This window comes from Pseudoliparis swirei, chromosome 1 (assembly GCF_029220125.1).
Source record: "Pseudoliparis swirei isolate HS2019 ecotype Mariana Trench chromosome 1, NWPU_hadal_v1, whole genome shotgun sequence".
In the NCBI taxonomy this organism is placed as follows: Eukaryota; Metazoa; Chordata; class Actinopteri; order Perciformes; family Liparidae; genus Pseudoliparis; species Pseudoliparis swirei.
In genome coordinates, this window is record NC_079388.1 from 14,033,466 (window position 1) to 14,047,158 (window position 13,693).

The window sequence follows — 13,693 nt, forward strand, 5'->3', positions numbered from 1 at the left end:
ACAAGTGTATAACTATTGTTTTCACAGAAGCGACAGAAGATGAAAGATGGGGAACACTAGATTAATCGTAGTTTTGACTCAGCCGATCCTTGTACGTACAATACCACAGTTGGTATAGTAAATCAAATATATACAGGCAGACATACAACGCTTTTTGGAGGATGATTAGAACCCTTGCTCTAATCTCATGAAGCACAGTGTTTGCATAAGAAAATCTTCCCAAAAATAATTGTCTAACTGTCAGTGTCAATCAATTACAGTACTACTTATATATAAACATTGAGTATTAAAGTTCTAAATTTAAAAAGCATCCCTAACAAAAAAATATGCCTCCAATCCATTTGCAGACCCAGGGCGCCAATGTGCATTACTTCAAATATGTCTCTGTGCGCAAATCAAAAGCCATTAGTGCATCTGTGGGATTGTAAAAAGCGGCAGATTGCATCTCAATGGTGCAGTGCTTAGTAAACACAACTAAAGAGACACCCAGTCAGGGCACAGTGATCTGGGCCATTACTTCTAACCTCTGCGTGTTCTCTGGTCTCACTGGGATGGGGTGAGGTAACACATGGCTGGACATGCTTACACAAACACATTGCCATCCAGGCGGACTGCCTTGTGGGAGCTTGTTTATAGGTGTGACTAAATATTGGCCAGTAAATTGCGGCATTTGCTAAACATATCACAGATGACCAATGACAATAAAGTCATAAATAAGGAATATAATGCATTACCGTACTCATCTGCAGTGGTGTACACAGCCAAACTGAAAACACACAAGCAAGCTTGGAAGTGTGCTACAGTACACAGGTCTGCCTTGGCCCATGTTCACTAACCTTGCTTTCTGCTGCCCCCCCCCCCTCCACAGGTCTTGGCTTGAGCAATTTGACAGAGGGAGTAACAAAGTGGGGAGTGCTGGGGTGAGCCAATCTGCAGCAAGGCACCAGGTGTTGGAGATAATGTTCCGCAAGAGCATTTATTGGCGTGTGGCACAAAGTTCATCATAACTGCAGTTTTGATCGATGGCCAATTGCAGATTGAGTCTTCCACCAAGTGGTGCTGTAAATAAATCCTGACTCAGACAAAAGGGGCTGTAGCGAGGAGACTGGCAAAGACAGCTATTGATCTTTTGGTCAAGCACAGGCCGATAAGCTAAACTATAGTTTAAGATGAATAAAGTCGACACTGCAGAACACAAAGAGTGAACTTGGGGGAAAGTACATTCAAGAAGACAGCAGAAGTGACCTTTTGAAAGGTTTTTTGAAAGCTATTAATCGGGCAAATTGAAATTAAAATGGAAAGACATGGTTTTTGTAAGTCGAGAGTCCTTTCCAGAACACATACTATTTAGAATGTTTAATTTTGTGCATGTCTTTCTTTTTGCATTTTTTATGAGTCTTCATTTAACAATATCACGAAACAAATCTTCTCTTCCATCATTTGCTCTTATTAGATGTTAAACAATTGATGCCGTTTTAAGCCTTTTTCAACCATATATTGCAGACTTGAATACATTTGGGAAGAGAACACCAGCACTGATGCATTTCATCAAAGTACAGTGATATTATTTAGTTTACAGCAGTGAAGTGTGTGCACTGATTACACCTGAGCCATGCCGCATGCCCCTCGGCGATAGCATCGCCTATCTGCGATCTTGAGGGACATCGACTAGACAGTGTAATAATGCAAAATCCTGTTCATTTCCATCCACAACTTTGCAAAAGTGGTATTATATTCACACTACGTCAAACCAATCATAAAAAAACGAACCAAATAATGCGGTCTTCACAATCAATCTCTAAGAACTACTTGGCAAGATAAACTGCAGGTGTGAGTCATCAGCAGGGTGGAGAATATGGAGAGGTAAAGTGGGAGATGAGTTGAGAGTTCAAGAGATAGACAGACATATAAATACATTTTTAGGTCAGAAAAAACAGGGATCCAGCAAGATAAGATGATGCGATAGATGCAGCTGGTGTATATATTTATAGATAAGCCCCTCACAATGCGATCTGGGGGCTCTTTTTTGTTGTCTTTAATCTGATGATCCATGACGTGCGTCAGGGCTTTATTAACATCCCTCATGTCAGCAGTGAGACATTTCCATCTCAACCACTGTTTATCTTCGCAATAACTTCATCCATTGTAAAGTTTAGAGAAGTTTGGTTGCGTATTTCGGATATATGCATATTCTTTCATTGCAACAGGCATACAAAGTTAGGAGACTACATGAGTCAACAGTAATTGGTGTTTGCGAATGCACAAATCAAAAGCAAATCTTCTGACATGCACTTCACGAATACACTGTGCTGCGTCCCAATCTCTGGAATCTGGAAACACTTTACTGAAAGCAAAGAACACTGTTTATTATCCTTAGTTTACTTTTGTTTCAGATCATTTGTATGTGGGATTTATGAAGAGAGCACCACTTCCAATAAACGACGATAGGATGTATGATGATAGACTATTGACTTTCACGAGATAAATCAGATCAAACTATCCACTCAGATGCTTTATGATCCCCACATAGCAGGGGAGAGAGAGACGGACTGAGAAAGATAAAGAGACACAGCGAGAGGGAGAGAAACGCCACACTCAGACCCTCCTCTACGTGACCAGACTAGTGATGGAGTGATGGATTAGCGGTAAAGCTCCATAGCAAAACTCTTCCTTTACTCCACCAGTCCATGTTGTGAGAAACAGGCCATAGCATAAGAGATGGGGCAAAACAAAATGTATTCAACAGTCATACAGACAATATATGCCCACTCAACCTGCACACAGCATCCATTTAAAAGCACATATATGCAAAGTCACCCTGCATACGCTGCCAATGCTCTGCACTCCATTGCAAAAAATGACTGCCATAGTGCCAAAAAAATCAATAATTTATGTTTTCAAGCGGGGGACGTTCGCGATCACAGGTGGGAAGCCTCGTATTCTTGCACTGCCAGGCAAACATTGGTCATGTTTCACAATCAATCATGTCCATACTCACTCTCACTGTGACTTCATAATTAAAGGAAATTCTTAAAAGTGGCATACATCTGGCAGCAAATAGCTTGACTTTATAGACTGTCGTTGAATACCAGTAGGAGAGATTATGGGACGAGTGTTGTACGCACATGGTAAAGAGCAGTTGGAATGCACCCAAACACAGTTTCATGGTTTTATGCATACATATATACCATTGCTCAACAATCAGGCAGTGGATCATCAAAGGTAAATTATACCATCATTTGTGTTGCAGTAAACCTACATTTAAATCTCAGGAGCCCTAACATGAAAAGAGACTCAATCTCTTTGAAAACACTAAAAGTTGAGGCATTCATCTTCACAAAAATAAAACACTCATATTGCTGTAACTCCCATCGGAAACAGGAGAAAACTGCCCCTGGGCTTAAAAAGCTGTTCCGAAGAAGATTCACTCGCTCTCAGGTGAGTCAACCTAACAGCCAATCAATACATTTTCAGTGTTTTGCTCTTTATGTCTTTCTGACTCACTCACAAACACAGATGTGCTCCCTCCACGGATTGAGACCAGCTGACACATATCAGCACTGAAGGGATAATCCATATGCTTATTGAATGTCTCAAGTCCATAAGGTATACGGTTAAAAGAAAGAAGACAAAGGATGGGAGGCGACCTAAAGAATCAAAACTCGTTGGGCTCTCAGATCTCTGAACAGGAAGAAGTACAAGTTGCATTTAGGCAGGATGCTTTGTGTTGTCAGCAAAGGCTTGTATGAAAAAAGAAAAGAAAAGATATCCCTCAAGGGAAATAGAGTTTGCAAAAGTTACCAGAACGGAAAACAAAGACGTAAGTTTAGTTTTGGAACTCTCTCTGTAAAATGCTGCAATCATTGAACTGAAATGCGGCAATTGTTTTTCACAGTGCTTTGGGAGTAATGCCAATACTTTGAGTGGTTTTAAATTCAGATTCAGGCAAGTTATACTCTCTATTTACAGTATGCAAGGTATTGCAAAAGTTGCTTTCAACATCTCAAGGGAGAACTACCAGTGGATCAAAATGTGTCATGCCCCTTTGCAAAACAATTGAGCGCCAAAGACAATTACAAGTCAAATAGATGTGAGTTCCACTTAGTAGCAAGCGGGCGAATGAGCATCTGGCAATTGGCGAGCGTCAGGCATTATTTACATTGCCTCCAAGTAGATGGTGATGAGGACGAAAATCAATGTGGATGCAAACAGCGTAATGGCGGAGTAATGTGTTCCCATGGGAAAGCAACAACGAAGAAGTCCTGTCACGGGTGATGCAGAGTAGAGGAGGTATTCAGTTGCCGTTTTTACCAGCCCTCTTCACTGCCACATTCAATCCACATGCACATCTCAACTCCTGGAGTCAGGCTTCAAGGCCGTGTTCTCCGGCTGCCTCTTTAGAACGCTAACTCTGCAGGACCGCCAATGTAAACACTGGATGGTAAACAAGAATGTGAGGGAACAGGATCAGATACCACATAAGATTGATGGTCATTCTGGGCCGTTCATTTCCTCTCAATATACACACAGACCTCCTTTCTTTAAGCTGTTGTGGATCGATCAAGGAAGCATGGTTTTGACCCTGATCCCTGGCCTCTCTTCTTCCATTGGACCACTCAACCTGTCCGTCAGGTATCAATCCATAATGCTCTTAGAGCTCCCCAGTTTGATTTAAGCAGCGAGTAGGATGCCAACACTATATACACTCTACACCTATGAAAAAGGAGCACACAAACACTTATATTGCTGCCATTTTATCAGGCCGCAAGCATAAACCAGTTTGTTCTTTCTAACTTTAGACACAATCTCTTTTAAACAAATAAAGGGTTTGATATGAAAAAAAGCAAGAATCCAGGTTTAAGCTTATTTCTTTGTACCATCATCCGATTCCTAATGAGACCATACTTTGATCCTAGATTGTATTGTAAGTTCCTATTTACAGTTAATAGCAGACCTGACATCAAGAAACTAAACAATACACTTAAACAGAAGTGAACCCTGTACAAACCAGTGTGATTAAATCACAGACCAGTCCAATTATATGGGGAGAGAGAGCACGAGCACAATCCTCTAGTCTAGCGTCACTGAGTAGAGGGCTCGCGAAAGCCGTTCACTGAGAAGGTGTGTGTTTTAGGTCAGCACCATCAGAGCACTCCATCTGACCCCTCTAATTGGCCACCAGCTGGAGGTTGTAAGCCCTCCACCCATATATCACTTCCATGTCCATCCTCCCCGCTAAAGGTCCAGCCCTCCTCTCCCCTTTCTGTGTGTTTCAAGTGTTTAATAGATCAGCCGAGGCTACCCTGTGTCCCTTTCTGCCAACTGCCTGTAGCCCTTACTATAAAGTCTCCTCTATCTTTTTTGTTTATCCAAACTCCCTTTCTCCTACATGTTAGTGAAACTAATCCTGCATTTTTTTATTTCATCGAAGACAAAGAAAGTGCAGTGGATTTCACGAGTGTGTAACAGCTGCATCCATCCATCTGTATGCAATCATTGTAAATGTGTCATGCTAACACTCAAGCCTTGTGAGTGAGTGAGGGACAAAGTGAATGAGTACATCTGTTTGCTCAAGTTATTAGAGGGCCAGCTCAAATGTATGGAAGTCTTGCTGAAAGTGTGAATATGTATGTGCACATGTCTATTTCTGCGCGTATGGACTCAACTGTGTGTGTGTGTGTGTGTTTGTGTGTGTTTGTGTGTGTGGTGGTGGGGAGACAACACTTTACGGCTGGCGGTGGTGATCAAGCGCACTAATTACTTCCTGAGCTAAGAGAGTTGTCAGACAGAGGAGGAGCTGCCACAGATGGTAAGAGACCCACAGTGACACCAGGATATCCTACCTCTTCATCATTAGAGATGAGCCTGTGTGTTTGCTTGAGAGTTATTGAGAGAAGAGTGAGGGTGTGTGACCAAGATTGAGTGTTCAAATTACACTTTAAAACCACAGACCACATAATACACCCCGAAGGGTAAAGATCTAAGAACTAGATCAAATAAATACGATATCCATCTATATATTATTGTCACTACCAATAGTAGTACTTGATCATTTATTACCTCAATGTTGGAATCAATGCCTGCTCCTCGGCTATTCCCCATACATCTCAGACAGCTATGCATCTAGATACAGTCACTTTAAGCTGGCTAAGGTCAAATGAACCTCGTCAAAACCCATCCACTTCCAACCATACTTCAACAAGCCAATAGCCTTATTCTGTAAAAGTGCCTGTCAGCAGCTGGTGTACCAGCGGACTCCCCTTCCCATACTGTTCCAACCTCAGCTTGCTCTCCAGACAAAAGTGCAAGAGACTGAGTACTCACCACTGTGAAGAGCCATCAGTGCCGCTGACCTCGAGCAGGTCATAGTCGTTCTCCAGCTGAAAGTCAGAGAAGACCAGGGCGATGGTGTCTCCTGGCTCGGCCAGCACAGTCCAGGTGCAGTCAGCATTGTTGTTGTACTCAGCTGGGTAATTGGGGGTGGTGATCACCCCACTCTGACCCCGCAGTGTCCCGCCACACCCATCAGCCGCTGCAGGGAACACAGGAGAGAGAAAGTGCTGAAAAAGCTATGTAATGGAGGGAAATGTGAACACATATAATCACAGCGCTGTGGTGCAGAGATAACTGAAGATGTGTAGACAAATACAACCAGTAGGAGAGGCAAGGTAGTAAAAGGCTAATAATCACAACCTGCAGTTTAACTGCAGCTTAAGGTCAGGTTTAATCCATTAGCAGTCCTATTAAATTATAACTGGCTATTGTAAGCATTTACATAATCAGTATAAAAGTGGCCCAACTATAACATGCCATGGATTAAATGAACACTTTATGTTCTCACTCAACTGAAAGAAACCTTCTGATGTTGTAAAAACATAGGCACATTATTTTATGACAGCCATTTGATAGAATTGTTTATGGATAATAAAAGCATTATATAAATGTATACAATGCCAAATTAATTTAATTTAACAGATACAGCTAAATTATTATCAAGCTAATAAACCACTTTGAGATCATATCAAGATGTCAGATAATGCTGATGACCGATGCGGATGAGGGAGACGTAATGATCCAGCGAGATAAGTCTTCCAAACAATGTCACAGAGGCTTATTTAATTAGTTGAAGTTTTACCAGGATCCTATTCTGCTTTATGAATCTGTATTATTTATAATTTTTGTTATGTCCACAAATTATCTTTTTGCCACAAGCAAAAGTGCAGATTTTATTTCAGGGGCATGACAATGTGCAATGACTTAAAGCATAGTGTTCCTTTGTCTGCAATCTTTGCCATAGGCTAGAGAGACACCAATCACCGGATTTCAAAATGCCCTCGAGTGTTTACCGTACAGAGCAGGGTAGAGTGTGTGATGCAACCTAATGCAATGGAGTGATTAAAGTCTGATTAATTTAGATTTATGTAAATCAACACAACTCTACCATCCTCAACACTGGAGACCATTGAATAACAAAGCATGCATTTAATGTGTTGCCAGGATAACTCCCCTTGAAAGCTACTAATGTGATAATTATGGCTTTGAACCACAGAGTATCTACCATGTGATATCTGCATTCCAATTCCGGCGTGGAATTTGTGGAAATACAAACGTTCAAATATTGTGTCCATACGTCAGTATGTGCCAGTAAAATTAGGAACTTCTGAACTATTACTGTTCCTGAAGTAATGTGTGTCCATTGGTGCGTCTCTGTGCTGGGGGTGGCGTGGGATTCATTTGTGGCCCGCTAGCTGTGTGTGAGGTGTTTCAAAGGGGAGTGGAGGAGCTCAGAGGCGCCAGGCCCTGTCTATCATCCATCCTACCTGTCACCACGGCAACCCCCCGAAGGGGAAGGGCAGGCGAGTGTACGGACGAGCGGAAACTTGTGAGGTGTGAACTTGAATGGGAGGGAAACCACGGCAGAAGGGCAAGAAGAATGGGATGAAGAGGATGACAGGTGACAAGCGAGGATGGGCGAGACAAAAGTGGAGAGGGAGGGTGGAATGAGGATAGAGAGATGGCGAGAGGGGTGACAGGTGATTATTGGAGTGGGAGTGACAGGAAGTAGAAGGTAGACAGACGAAAGGATGAGGAAGTGCATTGATATTCCACACAGGGCAGTTTCTTCACACTTGAAGGGAAGTCTCTGATGCTCCCCTTCACCTGGACTCTGTATGTTGCTCCATATTTTGGCTGATGTTGCCAATGCAAGTGCTCTACGAAAATAAGAAACCACATGGCTCGACCGTGGACCGCGCGAAACCAAAAGAAAATTGCAAAATGTGAGGTGTGCAACTTTATCAAATTTGACCCCAGTAGATATAAAATGTTTCGCATGGTTGAACAGTAGATATTTTCAGGCTGTCACTTAGGATTTCGTAGTTTTCCATAAAGCGCAAGGAGCTGGTTCAATTCCTCCGAGTGTCATGGTAACCAATTTATGCGGAAGCATAAGAAATGCATGCTAGCTATAAAAAAATGCATGCCGTCAAAAAGGCATTTTTATATGGACCGAACATTCACAAGTTTGAAAACTATATCTGGGATTTTAAATGGGACAACTAAATGTGGCACAATACCACTAAAAATCAGAGTGCCTTTGTAATTGTATAAATAAAGCATGTGCACAATCCAAAGATAAATAGATTGAGATTGTGTGTGTGTGTGTGTGCGTGTGTGTGTGTGTGTGTATGTTTGAGTGGTATAGGCAGTGGCATTTAGAACTGGGTTAAGAAAGAGTGTCAGGAGCTGAATAAAAGAGTGATGTTTAATCACCTCTAAGTATCCTCATGAAAAGTGATGTAGTTTTTAGGATCATAGCTAAAAGAATTAATTGATTATATGGTGGTATAAGACAGGACACTTAAAACATGATCTGTTCTCATCCTATAGCTCGACAGTGCCGGCACGTTTGCCCTCTCCCAAGTTCAGAATGGTGGCCGTGCCAAAATGCCCTCCCTGCTCTCAAAGTACAGCGTCAGTTCTGCTATTACACATATGGAACGGCTCTATAATTAGATTGACACTAATTATATACCTTTGCTATATGAAGGAGCACTCATGTGTACAGGTAGACGTTTGTGCGGCCCTGGAACACCACAATTAATCACAGGGAAAACGACTTGTTTCTAAAATGTGTTGGCATGTAATTTCTGCTGAACAGGTAATATAATCACATCTTCAGTGCATTAGCTTATTTCTTCCCTTTTACGAGCCTCGGTGGGCATGGGGGAAGTAGAATAAAAGAGCTTATTGTTCATGAATTATGGAGAACAAAAGAGGGAGAGAGTTCTTCACAATTGTAGAAGAAAATTAAGAAATTACAGAAAAGACTGATTGCAAAATGTGCACATAAATTCACAATTGGATGTGAAGTCAAGGCATGTGCATGTGTCTGCATGTGATTGGGTAGGTGGGGAATGTGCTGGCGAGTGGTCCCAGCCATGTGGGCCCCCATGTGGGCTTCCTGACTCCCAGCCTGTTTGCAGATGGCACTTTGTCTCAGCGCTCTGCTCCGCAGGCACAATGACATAAACCATCGGCCACAAATATACATACACACATGCAAACTGTCATTTGAAATGTGAGAATGTATTCTTTTTATTTTCAAAGCAAAAATCCTGAAAGATTATATACACGATGTAAGAGCATCACATTTGCCAACAGTGAACCAACAGACTCTGGCAGGTGTCGCTGCCCTGGGGCTGCTTGCTAACTGTGAGGAGAGGACAACTGGCACAAGCACCAGACTGGGAGCTAACACATGAGGCCCTGTCATGGTAAATAAGATGTTAGTATAACAAAAAAATATAGCTTCAAGTCATGTGACGGCATGTCTCAAATACATGTGAGTGTGTGTGGGCTAGAGGATGGGTTTTATCAACTGTGTAATAAAAAACACTATGTGTCAAAAAGGTTGATTTCTCAGACTTTAAAAAAACAAACAATGTTGTCATTTACAATATGATTTTGAAGTTTTTCGAGAGTTAATGGCTAAAATCCTTTTAAATGGTAGAAGCAATACCTCGGTGGATGTTCATTCGGACATTTGGACCAGCCATTCCGTTGCTAGTTGGTATAACCCGATAATCCATCTTTACAGTGGATGTCAAAATAATCTCCCTGTGTTATATCTTGTTAATTATATTTTTTAAAGAACTTTAGTTATTAATTCAATATGAATCAAACATAATTTGACGTGGCATATATCTGAGTTTAAATGAGATGTGATTCAGACATTATATTGTGGACACAATATATTCTGGATTTAGCCTAAGAACCTGTTCGGATTGACACATTTCCAGTGTTCCTTCTACATACCTCTGCAGTAGGGAAGGGGGAAATCCCAAGCAGCAGTACCCGCTGAAGTGGCCAGGCAGGACAGGGTGGTGTGACCCTCCAGCACATAGCCCGGGCTGCAGCTGTAGCGGATTTTGTCCCCAATGTTGAATGTGGACCCTTGCTGGTGACCATTGAGCAGCTGTCCAGGATTACCACAAGTGTAGCTGGGCAGAGCTGGAGAGAGAGAGAGAGAGAGAGAGAGAGAATAGACAGTTAATGAGGCTGTCTGTGGCATTGCGTCGTGTTGGTACCAGCAAGAGCCAGAAAATCAGGGGGAAAGTACAGAAAGAGTCTGGTGGGGACAACCAATGGCCCCCACATATGCACTCACACAAAGTGCTGATGCAGTGCCACAAACCAAACAAGGTTATGGAAACCCGGACAGTATGTAAAGTTATCAAGATAATAACTATAGCATTCACTCAGTCTCTCACGGATGCCATGTTGACCATCTCGGCTTGTCCAATCATGTACCTGGATACAAATAAGCAAGAGCCCAGAGTTGACAAAACCTTGTCTAATTGTGTTATTATGCAAATCAAGTTCAAATGAAGTTCAGTGTCTTGCTCCTGAACCTTTTTGCTTTAGGCTTGCCATCAAAAACCTGTGAAAAAAAAGAAAGAAAAAACCTTCTGTTCTCTTCAGGGACAGAGTAGAACGCCTCAGCTCAGAGTACATCTGCTAAAAATACTATATTGGCGTGTAGTTAGTAGATGGCGTTGTACTTGCTGCATCATACAATGAATACATTTTTAGTTCAGAATAAGAATAAACCTGCCATGATCAAAAATCCATTGTTCTCTAACACACACACACACACACGTCATTCAGTTTACAGCCCTGGTCCTTGTCACACACTCCCACACAGTGAGGGAGCTGGCCAGAACATGTGCTGGCCTTTGGATGAGACTCAGTCTCTCCACAGGGACTGGACTCCAGAGAGGACAGCATGGCTCCTATACAGCAACACAGCTTACCCGCACCTCAACATCAACCTTAATGCACACTTGGCTTTTCTCGGATGTCTCCAGCTTTATAAAGTACAACAAAATATTCTTTGTGTTGGGTCCAATTGGAATCTTAACAAGAAATACAGCCCTTTGAGTTTGGCAAATGTTTTTCGTTTGTTTTAAGATGAGCAAAAGTAAATGAAACGTTAAGATGCGCAACGTCGTCTTCACAATAGTGCTTTTTATATCTTTTCCTTATCATGTGGGCCACACACAAAAGGCCTTAAAGCCTCATGTTTGCTTTGTTTTTTAAATCTATTTTCCATTTCTAGCCCGGTAAGTTAAGATTTTACTACGACAGCAAGGTCCAACAAGGACGGATCAATCATTTTATCCAGCGGTGCATTCCAACGGACTTCAGCTGTGGAATTAACTGTCTGGTAAATAAATAGATCGTAAACAGTTTGTGTCCATGGTTTATTTTGTTTGCGTGTGTGTGTGTGTGTGTGTCCCTCACAGAGGTTACTTTAGCTGTTGTTTCATATTTGGAAATGTATATTTAAAGCTGGCGTGTTGAAGGGTTTGCAGATGGCAGATGCCTGAAGCAAAACAAAGGCATGATTGACTGAGCAAATACTATTGACTTACATATCTAGAGTCCGAATAAAAAATATTGAATGGATTTTTTTTTCTTCCAATTTCTGTGGAGATGGATCTTTTTAATTAATTCTCGACATAAAAACATACTGTACATAAACTTTTAATTAAAAATGTGTCATTTACTCGTATAATTGGCAGAGCCAATCCAACGGTAGTTTGTTTTACCTTCCATTTTAACCCTGAAACTAAGCAAGCATGAAGTACTGTTTCAGCATTGTTGGCAAAACATAACCAAATCCTTCTCCACACGCATATTCCCACTGTTTATGACGAAGCTCTTCACCGGTAAAATCAGCAGTGACTCATGTTGGGCAGGATTTCTAGATACATCCCAATCAGTGATTTCACAGCAGCTGTTTTCCATCATCTATTGAAGGTAGAACACCTGCTCAGACATCAAGGACTCGGCACTTAATGATGAGATTCTAATTCATCTTGTGCAGTACCTGGATACTACTTGGGTACCATCCTATCCGATGACGCTATACACTGATGACAGACTGACTTGTCACTTTCAGGCTCCACTGTGCCATAGCCTTTATTTTGACCAGCCAAGGCCATCATATTACAGCTTCCCCTTCATCACTACTACATTAGCATATACACAAGGACGAGCATACAGTATTAGAGACTCAGACTCAGGATGTGGCATGGCAAAAGGGTTCCCCCCTTGCATGGTGCCATGCTGGTAGAGATTGAAGAGGAGGAGGCTCAGCTCGGATGGAAGGTTGTAGTGAGACAGGAATAGATAACTCTGTCACAGCAGACGTTTTGACTTGGGCCAGTGCCGGGGCGTTGATATGTACATGCTGTCTTATCGGCATGGATTACTGGCACGTCTAAATGGAATGGAGCCATCATTAATGATATTAGTTCCACATGTGCTTTTTTCTGTTATGATAAGTCAAAATATCCGCTGCGAGAACACATCATTTTTTTGGGAAGAAATACAAAATGGCTGAATAACGACATACACGGGGAAACATATGTGTGTGTGTAAAAGAGAAAGCCTAATTGCATCAAAACTGATTGAGAGCACGGCAATGTCAGACTGTAGATGTGTATGTTTTGACATGTATATGAGCGTTTGTCTCTGTGATTTTCTGATCTCATTCTCTTCAGGTTATTAGTTTGGGTCGTAAATTAAGTATAAAAGTGCCATTACAGGGGCAATCCCCAAACAAGTGCTATGCCTGGAGCAGTGAGGCGGCAAATACTTGTTTAACGTGCCTTGAGTGTCTGTACTCTTTATTCCCACAATGGGAATGTATCTGTCACCAATAAACATAAGGAAAGTATAAATATCAATATATATAAAGTGCATCGAGGCAGCGACACGACACTCGTGCACAATCGACCTGAGAATTATTATTGATTTATTTCCAGCTTTGTTCCGACAATTGTTTTTACCTCAAACTGACTTGTTGTTAGTAGAATTGTTATGCACTCAAAAATACAATACAAGTACAACAGGTAATGTCTCTTCTTACGTACAATAACGCAGGAAAACCTGCTGAGAGCTCAGTATCTTTATAACCACAAATCCAAGGCAGGTGTGTATCACAATAATAATACTTTTGTTTTGCACTTTGTGCTTTTAACTCATTTATCAAACTATATTCTATTGGTTTCTGCAGGCAAAATTATAAACAGATATAATATGAAAATGGAGATGGAGAGGAAGCAACACACACACATAGAGACACACACAGACGCATAAGAGAAATAATGAGAAAACAATTTCA

The 13,693-nt window shown here is 41.6% G+C and overlaps 1 protein-coding gene across 1 annotated transcript in view; it reads right to left on the bottom strand.

Moving 5' to 3' along the window:
* The window catches only part of csmd2 (CUB and Sushi multiple domains 2), a 208,905-nt gene that overhangs the window by 140,188 nt on the left and 55,024 nt on the right, over nucleotides 1-13,693 (bottom strand). The window contains exons 4-5 of the mRNA XM_056417277.1: nucleotides 10,318-10,512; nucleotides 6,325-6,532 (exon numbers count right to left, since the gene is read on the bottom strand). Of these exons, the coding sequence (XP_056273252.1) occupies nucleotides 6,325-6,532; nucleotides 10,318-10,512 (403 nt within the window). The remainder of the gene's footprint in view (nucleotides 1-6,324; nucleotides 6,533-10,317; nucleotides 10,513-13,693) is intronic.